Here is a 16769-nt window from a genome sequence, read left to right as displayed (position 1 = left end):
GGGGAGTTGTTGGCGGCCAATACCTACCTTGTCTGAGTCTCTACAACTTGTCAACTAGACTCCATCCTCCTGGATATAGTCAAGTCCATAGTCCACTGTGCCCTATAGGTATAGTATCACATGTTTTGCAGCCACCCAATGCACCCTCCTAGGCTCCATCATAAGCTGACTCAACATGTTGACTGCGAAACAAAATTTTGGTCCAATGTTGACCGGATACATCAATGAACTGATCAATTGACGATATAATGTGGGGTCTACTAACTCAGAATTAGAAGCATGCAACTTCTTCTAGTTGGTACTCGTTGGAAGAGCCATACATTTGTAATCTTCCATACAAAATCTTGTCAGTATGTCCCCTACATACTTGCCCTGGTCCATGAAGATATGCCCTTCTCTTGCCAAACTTCCATCCCCAAAAAGTAGTGCATCGGTCCTAGATCAATCATGTCAAAATCTAAAGCAAAATATCTCTTGCATTGCTCAATGAGTTTCTCCTCTCCTGTAATAAACAAATCATCCACATACAAGACTAGAATAAGTGGATCCTTGCCAACCATAATGAAATATAGGTTTGGATTTGCGTCCATCTTCTGGAAGCCCATCTGTTGCAAGTATAAGTCAATCCTCTTGTACCATGCTCTTGGTGCCCGCTTTAGACCATAAAGAGCTTTCTTAAGCCTACACACGAGACTCTCTCCCATGCATCTCAAAGCCCTGTGGCTGTTCGATGTAAACCTCCTTTTGTGTGACGACATTGAGAAAGGTAGTCAAATGTAAACCTCCTTACGACATTGAGAAAGGTAGTCATCACATCCATCTGGTGAATCTTCCACCCCATCTATGCTGCAATGGAGATCACTATAGAGGTATATCGAGCCACTGGTGTGTTGAAGGAAATGTAACTAAGATATTTGTATTTATTCAAGAAAAGAAATATTATTTTTATAATATGTGTCAATGAGTTTTTTCGCTCATTGAAATAGGTCTAGCACTATTTAAAGTGCTATAGGTAAGTCAAATAGTCAAAAGAAAAGGGTTGAAGACCTTAAGGGCATGTGACACCATGTATAAATATATAGTAAAGTCAAAGGGAAAACCTTCAAGCAAAGTCAAGTCTACTCCCATGCAATGACACCATCAAGAAGCTTCTTCAAGCATGCTACACCACCATGGAAACTATTTGAAGTCTACTCAACAAATTAGCCTCATAGTAGTCCTCAAGTCGGCCTACAAACAGTTGACAAGTCGGCCTAAATGGAGGGACAAACCTTGATATATAGAGGCTGTCCACACCTCCATAATGCACTCAATGTGCTCTTAAATTTGCGAAGGCTAAAAGGAAGAAAGAGTGAAGGAAGAAGGTTTCCAAGCACTTCGAAGAGGAAGGGTATACCACCGAAGTCAAGAGCTCTGTTTTAGGGCTACTGCAGTGACACGTGCGAGGAAAACAGAGGGCTATCCCTGCGGCTAGGACAACAACAATCCATAGACAATCCTCTATCTTCATTTGGGGCCAAAACTTGGCCTACAAGGCCTCTTACTCCAACATAGAAGAAAGACACTCAAGTGAAGGAAAGAAGAGCATAAAACACCTAGTAATCCTCCCACATGTGCGAGAAACTAGGGCAGTAGCACAACAGAACAATCATACACTCAAGAAGGATTGCGGTTGGTCAGAGTTGAAGTATACTTGAGCAAGGGATAGAAGAGGAACACCTCATCTAGAAGACTCACTCAAAGAAGGTCTATCTCTAGACAAGAATCATAGTAAGAGAACGAAGTGCTGAAAGTAGGAGGATAAAGTGTCGGGAAACAAAGTGTTGGACGAAGTGCTAGGAGATAAGGTGCAGAAAGGAAGGAAGACTTGACTTGTGCTTGGAGGATCCTCTTCTCAAGGGTCTAGGGTTTGGCATTCGTTAATAGAAGCTCCAATAAGGGAAAATTCACTAAAGGGTTTTCCTCTCAAGAGAAGAGAGGTTTTGGCCCTGACAGAGAGCCAATATCTTGTGTTCTTGTTTTTATGTTTTGGTAGCAGTTTGATGAAGTACACACTTATGCACTAATAATAATAAGAAGAATAAGCTAATAAGGAAAAGTAAAAATAGTTCACAAATTGTTATCAAGTAACCAAAGAATCACACTACACTACTTTGCCTTATATTCTTCAACATGGTATCAGAGTGAAGGTGACACATCAAGGAAAGGGCAACTCAAGAACACTCATCAAGGAGAAGCATCTAAAAAGTTGAAGCATCAACCCTAGAAGTCTCAATCACTTCAAGGACAAGAAGGGTCTACAATACTTCATATATCAAGGAGGTCTACAAAGTTAGAAAAAGAGCATTACATAAAGGCACCTACAAAGAAGAGCAGATTGAAGCAAGACCTACGTCAAGCTACAAGTCTTGAAGCAAATCTCATCATCTAGCAAGTCCACTTGGAGAAAGAAACTTGACTAACATCAAAATCCAGGGAAGGCAAGCCATCAAGTCTCCAAAGAGGAAGCAAATTCATTGCATCTCAAAAATCTATCAAGTAAGTACATGTCCCCTTCTGAATAGATATCAATGTCTTTTTGCAAGGAAGGCAATAAATTGGTAGGTACCAATAACTTTCTTGCATGGAAGAAGAGTACTGATCTATTTCTCAAGGAGAATGAACTTCTAGAACATGTCAAAGGGAATATCACTATCCCTGCTAAGGAACAAACTCAAGCCTCAACTAAGTACAATAAGGATGAGACAAGAGCTGAAAGGATTTTGATAGAATCAATCAAAGACTCTCTCATTCCCTATGTCTCCAAGTTTGAGACATCAAAAGAAATTTATGATAAGCTAGTAGAGCTATTCTCGGCATCCACAACCAAAGAAGTAATATCTCTAAGGAATGAATTATGCAAGATGAATATAACAAGGGAAAGAATAACTCCTTGCTTCATGAAAATCTTTAAAATGAGAGATCAACTTCAAGAGCTTGGGGAAGTCATGTCCGACATAAAGATGACAACTGTAGTACTCAATGCTCTACCTGAGGAGTGGGGAAATTTCACATCAAGCATATATGCCAAGAAGGAAGCAACCACTCTCAGTGAAATGTGGTCTCTATGCAGGACAAAGAAAACTAGACTTAAGGCACAAGAAGATGTGGGATCAAAGGAGCAAGCATTTTCTATCATGGCCAAGAGAAAAGGTAAATTTGGAAAGTTTGGTCCATGAAGAACAAACAACAAAAACATGTCCAAAATCCACTGTTTTGGATGCCAAGAATATGGACACTACAAAAGGAATTTTCCTAAGCTTAAGAAGGACAACAACAACAAAAGGAAGAGGGAAGAAGCTCACATAACTCAAGAGGTGAAAGAAGAAGGAAATAAGCAAAAGAAGGAAGATCCTCCGGATCTCTACTATGACTAGGTCAAACTCTTTACTTCTAGACTTCTTTCAAAGTTTTGAGTAGGATAGGAGCATGTAGGAATAAATTAAAATTGCATGGCTAGAAACATCCTTTAGAATCTAGAAGCATGATGTACATAGAGTTCTAGATACTCATGAAGGTGTGGCATTTATGATAAGAACACAATTGCATGAGTAGAAACATCCTCTAGAATATAGGAGCATGGCAGATATAGCTCAAGATATTCATGTAGAAGAAGCATACCTAGTATAGGACCTCATCCACGATGAAATGAAAATTGACCATGATTAAGAATCTTAGAAGACTTGCATCATCAAAAAGAAAAGAAGCATTTGCAAGGTAAGGATCTTTTAGATCCTATGACGGAATCTCCAAAGTAGGTTCATGGACCAAAGCAGATGTCTCATTGGGAATCCCATTCACGGGATTCAAGAAAATGATGATATGCAGGCAAGCTAAGATGAAGCAAGAAGGGCCACACGAAGGACAACCAAATGAAGCTAAGATGATCAAAGGAGAATCAAGATGAGGTATGTATACATCAAAGGTTTAGTCATGTTATCATTTGTATATTATTGAGTCATGGGAATAGTTCTATAACATGACCAAGTATGAAAGAATCTCTTTCACCATAGACATGCTTGAAGGCATGTACTACATTGCAATGAAGGTCAACAAAAGAATATGCTCACATAAGGAGCATAAGATTGTTGACTAAGAAGCAAGAAGAAATGTTGACAAGTCTAGGAAGCAAGCAATGAAGGAATGCTCTCATAAGAAGCATTAGATGGTTGACCTATCTATCTGAGAAGAAGCAAATGAAGAAAGAGATCAAGCATGTGAAGAACACCATGATCACCGAGAATCACTATCTGACAAAATGCTTTGAAGATATCTCCTGAAAGAAGGTAGGACAACTCTGACAAAGAAAGAAAGGACCCTTGACACCTATGAAGGCCTTGGAGATATGAAAGATGAAGATAACTGATTCTACTCTACAAAGATGTCGTGATGAATAAGCCATCCAGCAAAAGAAAAAGCAATGTTGAAGCAATATCGGGATGAAGTCATAATGGGCTACTAGGTCAAAACATGTAAACAAGCATGTACAATGAAGCATCCATGAGAAGAATATTTCGAAGCATGGACAACATGACAAAGGAGTAGCCTAGATGACAAGAAAACCTGATGAATGACAAGAAATCCACTTTCCACGAAGGAAGTAAGACATGACAACCCAGGAAGGAAAGTGATCGATGGATGGTGCCCTACCTAGAAGAAGTTCCAGCGAAGACTTCATGACATCAAAGAAAGGAAGATGATCAAGCAGTTGAAGGACACTTGAAGAATAAGTTGCTGATGAATGAAACAATCCCTAGTTAAGAGGGAGCTCTGACAGGTCCCTGATCAAGAGGGAGTTTTGAATCACCCTTGATTACAAAGGAGTGACAATTGTGTTATCCATTTCATGGGTCATGCACTAGGCCAGGACTAATAGCCGTAAGTCTAGATGAAGGCCATGAGTGGAAATGTAGACACAAGATATACACAACATTATTGTCTTCACTTGGGAAGAAAGAATGGGAGGATTAGGTAATCATCTAACATCTGATACTCTTTGAGGATGTGTAGGGTATCCAAGACAAGAGTAGGCAAGAGGACTAATATTCTTTGAGGGTTGGGAACCCAAGATAAGAATAGTCCTAGGAGGTCATACTCAGAGAACACCTTGGTGGGTATGTACCTTGAGAGACAATGATGTAGGTGTCTATAAATCATTGGTCTCGCCAGCATTGTAGCTCATGTTCTCATGATGAGATGGAGCTGTTAGTCAAGGCCTTGCATTATGACAATGTTGATGGATATGATGCTATAACAGATGGAATGCAAATCTGGTTTCTCTTGTGTGAACTCTTCAAGATTGATAATAGCCAAACACCTTGGAATATTGTATGAATGCCTCCCTAGTTAAGAGGGAGTGTTAAAGGAAATGTAACTAGGTTTGGTCTTCATAAATGTAATTTGATAGTTGTATTTATTCAAGAAAAGAAATATTATTTTTATAATATATGTCAATGAGTTTTTTGCTCATTGAAATAGGTCTAGCACTATTTAAAGTGCTATATAGGTAGGTCAAATAGTCAAAAGAAAAAGGGTTGAAGACCTTAAGGGCATGTTATACCATGTATAAATATATATTAAATTCAAAGGGAAAACCTCCAAGCAAAGTCAAGTCTACTCCTATGCAATGGCAACATCAAGAAGCTCCTTGAAGCATGCTACACCACCATGGAAACTATCCGAAGTCTGCTCAACAAATCAGCCTCCTAGTAGTCCTCAAGTTGGCCTACAAACAGTTGACAAGTCAGCCTAAATGGAGGGACATACCTCTATATATAGATGTTGTCCACTCCTCCATAACGCACTCAATGAGCTCTGAAATCTGTGAAGGGCAAAAGGAAGAAAGAGTGAAGGAAGAAGGTCTCCAAGGGCAGTGAAGAGGAAGGGTATACCACCGAAGTCAAGAGGTTTGTTCTAGGGCTGCTGCAGTCACACATGCGAGGAAAACAGAGGTCTGTCCTTGCGGCTAGGACATCCGCAATCCATAAACACTTATCTATCTTCATTTGGGGCTAAAACTTGGGCCTACAAGGCCTTCTACTTCAACGTAGAAGAAAGACACTCAAGCGAAGGAAAGAAGAGCATATAACACCTCGTAATCCTCGCACACGTGTGAGAAACTAGGGCAGTAGAACAACAAAACAGTGATACACTCAAGAAGGATCTCGGTTGGTCAAAGTTGAAGTATACTTGAGCAAGGAATAGGAGAGGAACACCTCATCTAGAAGACTCACTCAAAGAAGGTCTATCTCTAGACAAGAATCATAGTAATAGAATGAAGTGCCGAAAGTAGGAGGACGAAGTGCCGGGAAACAAAGTGCCGAAAGAAGTGCCAGGATATAAGGTGCAGAAAGGAAGGAAGACTTGACTTGTGCTTGGAGGATCCTCTTCTCAAGGGTCTAGGGTTTGGCATTGATCAATAGAAGAAGCTTCAGTAAGAGAAAATCCACTAAAGGGTTTTCCTCTCAAGAGAAGAGAGGTTTTGGCCCTGACAGAGAGCCAATATCTTGTGTTCTTGTTTTTATGTTTTGGTAGCAGTTTGATGAACTACACACTTATGCACTAATAATAAGAAGAAGAAGAATAAGCTAATAAGGAAAAGTAAAATTACTCCACAAATTGTTATCAAGTAACCGAAGAATCACACTACACTACTTTGCCCCAGATTCTTCAACATGGTGTGGAGGTATCCTCATAGTCAACTCCCTCTACTTGTGAGAACCTGCGTGCCATAAATCGAGCTTTGAACCAATGTTGCACTAATCGCCAAAAAATCGCGATAAAATCGTTTTATCGCAATTTCTTCAACAAAAGATAAAATTGGGCGATAAAATCCAGTTTTTTTATTGTCGATTTTTTCGGATTTTTTTTTTTTTTTCATTTTATTTATTTTTATTTTTTTTTTATGAGGAGGAGGTGACCCAAGCTACGCCTGTCACCAGTAGAGGACGTGGTCTATCTCTTGTAGCTCCTAGTTCTTCAGCTTCTAGAGCATAACAGAATCTACTGCCAACTCCACCGACATCTACATCTAGAGGGGCAAAGGAAATCAATAGTATTAGACTTTAGTTATTTGGTTCATTTCATTGTATATGACATTATGAGTCATGATATGAGATACATTATAATATTTTTTTGTTGATATTTTGAGGCTGAGTTGGGACTCAGGAGTCAGGACTTACTATTTAGGATATGATTCACTGTTATGTGCGATGTAGCACTAGAAATGATATTAAACATCTTATATATTAGTTCTTTTATCATATTTATGTGTCAATGTAGTTATTTTATGTTGTAGATGGTTTAGATATTAAAAAAATTGAAAAAATTGAATATTTTTGTATGTTACAATTTTTTTCCTGATTATTACCGATTTTTTCTCTATTTTTACAATTTTTTCCCCACGCCGAAATTATCCCGATAACGATTAGTGCAACATTACTTTGAACGTCTCCACGCTACCATTCACAACATATTTGATCTTGTAAAGCCACCTAGAAGTCACCAATGACATCCCCTCAGGTGTCTGCACTATCTCCCACACATCATTCTTCATGATGGAAGCAAACTCCTCCACCATGGCATCCCTCTAGATTTGTTGACTCACAACCTCCTCATAGTTAGCTGGCTTGGTCTCCATAACACTCGCCACATAGTCGCCCAACCTCTTTAGTTGTCTTCTATCCTTTACTGACCATTTGGGTCTCACTACTGACTCTTGTGCTTCCTTCGGGGGCTCATAAAGCCATCTTGTCTTACTCTTCCCTGATGTAGCCTCCTAAACTAGTGTGGGTTCTACCTTTGGAGCCTACCCTCTTGATAAGGATGCCCCTGTGGCTTGTGGTGAACTTGTACTTTGAGAATCTGTGCCCTGTGATCCTGAACTTTGTGTACATGTCACCCTCGAATTTGGTGATCCTTCTGACCCTGGTGATCCTGATCCCGAAACTTGTGGTGTGCTCCCCTGCTGAGGAGCATGCTACTCTACATGATCATCCTCCCAAGATCTCCTCAAACATCGCATTTCGCCTCAGGACAACTTTCCTCTTGGCAAGAATATCTATTTGATAGGCCTTGCAAGTCTCATTGTAACCCACAAGAATATCCTTTTCTTTGGTGGGTTTCAACTTTGCCGTCTTCTCCCCAGGGACATGTGAATAAGTAAGGCACCAAAAAATTATGATGTTCCCAAATCTTTGCCTCCTTCCCAAAAAATGCCTCCCCTGGAGTCTTACTCCCCAACACTCTGTGTGGACTCCTGTTCTACAAATACACTGTAGTGTTACAAGCCTCAACCCATAAAAAGAAAGGTAGCCTCTGATCATGTGCCATGGCTCTTGCTACCCCCACTATGGCCTTGTTCTTCTTGTCTGCCACCCCATTCTATTGGGGGTTGGGGTTATATGGCACTTTGAACTCTCTCTTGATGCCCGCTCTCATACAAAACTCCTTAATCTTATTTGCGGTATATTCGCCTCTATTGTCTGCCCTCAAGAGCTTGATCTTCTTCTCTGTCTGCTTTTCCACAAGTGCCTTAAACTCTTGGAACCTCTTGCAGATCTGATCCTTGGTCTTCATAAAAAAATTCCAGGTCTTCCTAGAGTAGTCATCAATGAAAGTCATATAATAGGAAAATCCATTGAATGATACAAAAGACATAGGACCACATACATCAAAGTGAATCAAATCCAGAATACCTGCTACCCTATTGTCACTGCTCGAGAAAAGAGTCTTGGTGTACTTTTCCAAAGCACACCCCTTGCACACATCATGATGCTCAATATTGAAATGTGGTAAACCTATAACCATCTCACTCAACATCTTGAATGCTGCATGGTGCAAGTGGGCCATCCTCCTGTGCCATAACCTGCACAAATCATTGCTGGAAGTTAGACACTAAGTTTCTGGTAGGCTGACACATAAACTTGTAAAGTCTCCCATGACGGATTCCAATCACTCTAGCAGAAGTGATATTGGATCCCTTGGGATACAAAAGCTCCTGTCCATCTCAGAACAACACCACATACTCCCTATCCTCAAAACTGGAAATTGAAATCAGGTTCTTCTTCAGCCCTAGAACATATAGGACCTCTGTCACTTTCAAGGGAGGCAATGACTCCCTCTGAAAGGATACAGCCCCTGCTCCTGCTGCTCTGACCATGGAGTTATCTCCAAGCACTGCGTCCAAATCTATATTAGTCTCTGAAAGATCTGTGAAGTGCTCTCTCACTCCAGTCATATGTTAGGAAGCTCCACTGTCTACAAACCAAACACTAGAGGATGTAACACTAGTGCAAGACACACCACTAAAGCAAACTGTGTCAAATTTGGTGGAAAACTCATCCATCTCGGTTGATGCCACAACACCTTTCTTCTTTCCCCTTCTTATTGGGACACTGAAATGCATAATGCCCCATCTTTTGACAAGCAAAGCATCTCACTTTGCTTATGTCCTCCTCTTGGGCTTTCTGCTTCCCCTTTTGCTGGGCCCCACTAGAAGGCCCCTTCTTGGCCTTCTTCTTGCACTTCGCTGCGAGGGCAACATTCTCCTCCTCATAAACCCCACCATGCTGTCTGCCATTCTTGGCACTCCTCTTGGATGCAATCGTCCCACTTCCTACTCCAATTTGGAAGATGCTCTTTAGCAACAATGCTATCTATGAATCCATCCCACTTCTTGGAAAAACCACTTAGTGCCGTCCTGACCAATTGGTCATCAGGGATAGCCTCTCCCACTGTAGCCAGCTCATCTCTCACCTGTGTGATCTTGGTAAAGTATGAAGTCATTGTGTCAGTCTTGGTCATCTTGGTGTTTCTTAGCTTTTCATGCAATACCATATTCCTATTTTCATTGGTGTTTTGGTAAAGTGTAATCAGGGATTCCCACATCTCATAGGCAAACTTCTTCCCTGATACATGAGGTATAAGGTGGTCTTTCACTGCATCTAGAAGGATCCTCTTAGCCTTGACATTATGCTTGTTGAATTCTGACAATTGAACAAGATTAGTAGGTGGTACTACTGCACTCTCTACAATATCCCACAACTCAAATTCCTCACGCAACAAGACTATCCTTTCCTTCCAGGGACCAAAATTTTCAGCCCCACTCAACCTGCCCTCCACCCTCAAACCAGTAGCCATCTGACCCTCTCAACCAATACTATTGGACACTGAGAATGAACAACCAACATCCCTCTCAAACACAAATATCTGGGTATATAGGCTGGTTTTTTGCTTGCTGTTCACTGTTTATCAGCTGTAGGTTCACTGGAGCTCTGATACCATGTAGAAAATTCTTGTTTGAGTAGCCCACCCCAGTTTCAATTTGTTTTACACATCATGTTTAATGGCCACTTTCCCTGGTTAATGCTGATTTAAATGTGAATATTAAATTGCAACTGAAACACTAAAGAACTACCACTACTTTTCACTTTCATTTGCAGCTGATAAAATAGTTCACAAGCATGCACAGAAATTTAGGACACTGATTTTTGGTCAATCACAGCCCCTCACCCCGAATGGAAGACCAGTTAGAAGAGGGATTTAATTTGCTGATCTTAGAGAATTTATCACAACGGTAAATACAACCACAGAGGTACTTATCTCCCTGCTGCTGTCTTGCAATTTGTGCCACAGTCCAGCAATATTAGCCCCCAAAATTTGTGCCAGTCAGACTTCTATGCCTCAAATTTCGAGCCACTGTTCACTAGTGTCCTTCCTCAAATTTCGTGCCACAGGTCAGACCTCTGTCCCTCGAAATTCGTGTCAACAATGAATGCCCTTGAAAATCAGTCAGACTGACTGCTGTACCTCGGTCTGCATGTCACTGACAGCACATTCATTGCCTCGATTTTTGAGCCTTGGACCTGATTTTATCTCCTTAAAATGCAGGCCTGTTAGACCACATTTCATGCACCCAGTATCCCCTTGAAAACCATGTGGATTCTACTCTCAGCTCCCTGAAAATCACGCTGAGGAATACTGTACCTTCTCAGGTTTTGTGCCAGCCATCTCTGCCTTGGGATTCAAGCTGCTGGGTAAGTGCCTTGGGATTCTGTGTGGTGGGGCAGGTTGCATGGTAAATGCAAACAAATCTTAAAATATTATATAAATTTTCTGCAGCAGAAGAAATTTATTTAAGATCTGCAATTTTATGAGAGAGTCAGATTGAGCATACCTTTGAATGAGATCAATGGGCACAAGAAACCGGTCAAGGACACCTTCAAACTTGTGGATGTGTTTTAGCCTCCTAATTTAGATGCTAAATCCATGACAAACAGCCCACAAGGAATGTCAAGCTCACTCCAAGCGTAGTCCAAATCACAGCTCTTTACTACGGTTCCACAAACTCCAAGTGCTCACAAATGCTTAATGAGAGAGGTGTCTGACAAATAGAGGTGGGGCAGCTACATATAACTTCAATTTAGGGTTTAGGGGCAGAAAGGTGTCATCATTGGTTTTTAGATTTAATTTAGAATTAGTTTTTTAGGCGAAACCTTGCGTGGGTTGTCGCAGATTGATTTGAACACCAAACTGGTCTGAGGCCTGGTTTAGAATTTTGGAGGTCTGACCTGCCAAACTGGCTGGTTTTAAAAACATTGTTCATAATCACTGTGTTTTTTGGCAATTTCATTTTGGAAATGTTTCCTATAAATAGAAATGGTTGAGATGTAATGGATCTGTTTCCTAGGAGAGAAAATTTATCCTTTGCTGAAAAAAGGGCAATAAGAATTTAAAAACAAAGCTGGTATGGGAAAATCAAGAAAATATGGTGGGACAGGGGGTGGAGGATCCTACAACCACATGAAATAAACTGAAACACTAGAAAACCAAAACCTAAACCTTCTCAACATCATTTTTCACTTTTTATTTGCAATATGTAGAAGTCGAGACCTCAGATCTCTAATAGAAATAAGGATTTCGAGAGCATTATCATAGTCATAGTGACAATCTAACAACATGCATTTGGAGAGTGGATTTGGCATAGCGGCATTCTCATTTGGTGAGTTTGGAGTGTAGATTTGGCATAGTAACACTCTCATTTGTTGAGTTTGGAGTGCAACGTATATAGAAATCTCCTTTTTTCAGGTGAAAATCCATCATTTCTATGATTATGATTATCATTTATGAATATATGATGTGATTTCTCAGTGCTAATTTTCACATATCGGAAATGAAAACACAAAATTAGAATAGAAATTCTGGTTATGTAAGAACCTGAATTTCTATTAATACCGAACAGTTTAACAGTGTATTAGTAATCAGAAATTTTGTTTCAGAATTTTGGTTATGTATGATTCTTTGAATGATGAATCTCATTCTCAAATATGAATTATAATTTATGAATGATGAAGTCAGAAACAATGCAGTCTCTAACTTTTATATTTTTTTCAGAACATTTTTTGTTTTGCTTTTTCCAGTGTATAAATTAAATCTTTCTATTTATAAAATAGGGTTAGGGTGCTGATTCTCCAATTTCTTATTTGGGATGTCAATGAAAATTCAACAATCTGTAAATGAAGGGTTCTGACATTCATCTACGAGGCCTATTTTAATGAACATATAAAGCTTGAGGGACACAACTGTTACATCTTGGGTCATGAATATGAAGGATGTTTCAAATAAGAATGTAACCAGTATTAAAAAAGCTTACAGACTGTTCTCAAGTGTTCAGGTTAGCTAGGATTCACCCTTGAAACTTTAAATTTTATAAGATGAAAAAGGGTATCGTCAACCTTTAACAAAATATACGTGTTCTCGAAATTGTCTGACAAAAAGCCTGCGTTGAAGTTGTGCTTTTGATGTTTGCATTTTGCTGCTGTACAATGATGAAAAATGCTCGAGAGACTGTTGAACAGAGCAAGTGTAGTTCTATGAAAATAAAAATAAAAAATTTCTTCCAACACCGATTATTTTTCTTGTTGCTTCTGCATATTTAGCAATTACTGTATATGTTGCCTTATGCACCTATGCACTTACTATTCTGTTAATCTTTTTTTGTTTTGTTTTGTTTTGTTGTCTATCTATTTGGGGGAAGATTGCCTCAAATCATGATTTTTAGTATATAACAATCTTTTATTTTTCTTTTTTGATTTAGGTTATCTCCACCAGTAAATTAGGCAAGAAACTTGATATAATAAAGTAGATGCACGTATTTCTCCCCTGCCTGTTGCCTAGTTTTCCTTCTGATCAAGTGAAGCCAGATCAGCATCTAACTGCCATGGTCAGGTTTTAGTTAGGTTGATTCTATTTTCTTTTATACCAAACAACCTATGGATAAAGTGAAGCTAGGGTTGTATAGAAGAGTTGAATTAAATGAGTGAGATGCTGTGCATCCTTTGCTCAAACCAACATATGATAAAGAGATACTTTGGCTTAAGCCGATGATTGCAAAGCCTTCTCCCTGTCAACTGGCCTACAGCTCTATTCCTCTCGTGTATTTTATACCACCTGCTATCTGTCCATTTCAATCAGTTCTTTTTTATTTTTTGCAGCAAATATTGTTCAACTTTGTACAGTGGGGCATACTATTGATGGGTTTCTGGTGCACTTGAATGGAAGCAGACATTTATGCGACAAAAGGTCACTTTAGCGTCGAGTGGAATCACAACAGCCTTGACAAGAGAGGGTTCTCCAAGGAATCCGGCACCTTCACTGGAACCTGTACAAGACAGAAGTGTACAGATTAATCATGGTTTGACTAATTCAGATTGTACAGAAATCAGAGCTTGTACATATTCACAAAAGCCCGTGGATTGCGATATTTACAACATTGCCATGGGCTCTGATACAATGAATTCAACTTCATCCGAACCTGACAACATTTTGGAAAATAATGATGTGATTAATGTCACTGTGGATAAAAGTATTTTAAATGGTGATTTAACCCTTTCCCAAAATTGGGGTGTCCAAAAAGAGGATTATAGTTCAATAGACAATTGTAATAATTCTGGCAAGAAAGCTGGATATAATTCAGCCAAGGTTAATGAAAATGCATCAGGTGGTGGTGTTCTTCGTTATGCACTCCATCTCCGTTTTTTGTGCCCTGCCCTCAAAAGGGGTTCAAATTCATCATTAAAATGCAACTCAGATTCCGCATCGCCTTCTCCAATGTTGAATAATTCTATGCAAGTCGAAGAGGAAAGGCGCTTCTACTTGTACAATGATCTGCGAGTTGTTTTCCCTCAACGACAATCAGATGCAGATGAAGGCAAGGTATGGGGTTTGCTATGCTCTTTTTTTGACTAAACATTTTACCCAAGCTATCGACTTTGGTTTTCATGAAAATTTTGAAAGATCCACTTTTGCTTTTGTATTTGTTATGGAAAACAATTTAATATGTTTTTTTTTTTTTGTGTTTTTTGAAAGCAAAAGGAAGTGCAACCAGTATGGTCTACTCTAGTAGGCCCAAAAACAATGGAAAGGTTATGTCTAGCAAATGTTTTAAAAATGTAAATATAAATAATCAAATTTATTCAAGGCTAATTCTGATATAGAGGTCAAATCGAGGTAGATGCACTATAAGGAAGGGTTTTCCCCGTTGGAATGTGCATGGTTTCTATAGTTTTAATACCATAAGAGTAATTCATTTGATGTAAGGAGTTGTAAAATTTAGGGTTTCTCTGATTATATATTGAACTTGAGTTACAAAGAAAAACTATTCAGTCACAAAGTGTATATAATTTGAGTTACAGTTTAATTATTTCTTGAAAAATTCTGAGGTATGATCTGCATGTGGAATCTGTTTATATCGTACCCCATCCACTTTAGTTCTATTGTAGCTCAGATATGATGGATGATTATATATTTCATATTGAATTGTATAGTTTTTAAGGTTTAAATTTTGTAACTCTACACATTATCTGGGTTGAAACAAAAAGAGGGGCTGGCATATGATTATTTTGCTGTTTTACAATTGTAATTTGGTTGTATGCTAGTAATGGTAATTACACTTTGGACAAGTTTTAATCTGTAACTATTAATGAGGGTTGATGCAGAAAGGTATTTCATTCTATATCTTATGTTCTTCCACTGAATGTTGGGTGTATGATCTTTGTTATCGAAGTATTGTGTAATGTGTGGATGATCATTGTACAGTTTAAAGTTGCAGATTTTAGCAGGAATGGTGGTTTGGCTGACTTTAGTCTCTCAGTGTGAAGGGTACTTGCAGATTCTTTGAATATTATTTTTTTCTTCACTGCCATCCCTAGTCTGCATGGTGTACTTTCCATACTACATGATAATTTTTATGAATTTTTGGGGAGCTTCATTTGAAAATTCCAGTTTTGATCTTGTGAGTTTTTCTAGGCTCCTCTGCAGATGGAAACCTTTTGAAGAATCTTTTCCTTTTTTGCATATTCTTTAGAATGCCATCCTAGGCTTTTGCATCATTCACATGCTTGAAAATTGGCCTGTAAGCAAAGTATGATGAGATTCTTTTGTCCCCAGCACACCAAAGCATTTCCTTTGTCCACTTAAAATTATCACAGCCTCTGTTTACTTCAACTTCAAAATTTCTGGCATTTTTTGATATCCCTGTTTGAAAAGGGTATTGTATTATTTGCACAACCTTATCTTGTTCATTAGGGTGCAGTCTTGAGTAGATATTGGTTCTAATTGATCAGTCATTTTTCATTGGTATGTGATTTTGAAAATTTTATTATTAGTTGTGTTTTATGATAAATTGGCAATCTAACAATGTTTAAAAATAAATTCAAAGTCACATCTCCCATATAATCAAATGATCATAGTTAGCACACGTATCTGATTTCCATTTTATTTCTGCTTGTATCTTCTTTGCTTACACTTATGGTTTGCTTGTTTCAGTTACCTGTAATATAATGAATCAAGCTCTCTATTTACATAAAATGCTCTGCAAAATTTTGCATTTCAGATTAGCTATGTGAAATGTTCCTTTCGTACGACTGAAAAGTGGCCTGAACCATATTGAAATTTTGGCTTAAAAGAATCCTTTAAGCTTTTCATCTTCATGAAAAAAATTGTAAAATTGCTTGGAGGACAAGAATTGATATAAGAGAGGAGAATATGTAGAGACCATAAACAACATTATGTGGGCAAATATTCAAAAAGAGGGTGTCTATAATCTTTGATTGTTTTGGGCCAGAGATGCACACTTACTTTTCCTGACACTTGCCTTTGTTGATCTGTGGCAGTTACAAGTCGAGTATCATTTTCCGGAAGATCCTAAGTACTTCGAGTACAGTAACTGACTGAAGTTATGTTTCATTTTGTAGTTAAACTAAATGTAAATAACACCTTCTGGCTCCCATTCTTTTTATAAATTTCCCTATGTAAAGGATTCAATGCAAGCATTTTCTTATGCTGTCATTGAAAATTTATTTGGTCAATAATTCAATGATCACAAGCTGTTAATAGTTGAATTGGCAAACTGTCCTCCTAATGCATTGTTGAGTCATGATCAACTCAGTGTGTTTATGTGTTTTGCTTTTGATTATGGGATTCAGGGTAGAACTAAACTTTCAAGAAAATTCATATGAAATGGCAACACACATATACATAGTGCTTTTCATTTTTCTTGGGTATAATTTCAATTCATCTAGTTTGGCCTTGGTTCAACGAGAGCAAATCCCAACATAAACCATATACTGATTTCTTGGAAGTGCATTTGATGCCCAAAAATCTTTCATATCTTTGACAGTGTACTTAAATTTGACAAGAGTCACCTTGCACTTTGACATGATTTAAAGTGA

The 16769-nt window shown here is 38.6% G+C and overlaps 1 protein-coding gene across 2 annotated transcripts in view; it reads left to right on the top strand.

Moving 5' to 3' along the window:
* The window catches only part of LOC149200909 (uncharacterized), a 63400-nt gene extending 46919 nt beyond the window's left edge, over positions 1–16481 (top strand). Inside the window, exons 5-6 of one of the 2 annotated variants that reach the window (XM_089402822.1) lie at positions 13603–14253; positions 16212–16481. In XM_089402822.1, coding sequence (XP_089258948.1) covers positions 13603–14253; positions 16212–16268 — 708 coding nt within the window. In that variant the 3' untranslated portion in view covers positions 16269–16481. Of the gene's footprint in view, positions 1–13602; positions 14254–14406 lie in introns of both variants that reach the window. The other variant, XM_089402821.1, reaches the window with a different exon arrangement.
* Positions 16482–16769: the final 288 nt, after the last annotated feature.

This window comes from Pinus tabuliformis, chromosome 2_1 (assembly GCF_031772625.1).
Source record: "Pinus tabuliformis cultivar Carrire ecotype Pingquan chromosome 2_1, CPIR1, whole genome shotgun sequence".
NCBI lineage: Eukaryota > Viridiplantae > Streptophyta > Pinopsida > Pinales > Pinaceae > Pinus > Pinus tabuliformis.
The sequence above is the reverse complement of the archived record's forward strand: the minus strand, read 5'-3'. Positions and strand labels throughout refer to the sequence as shown.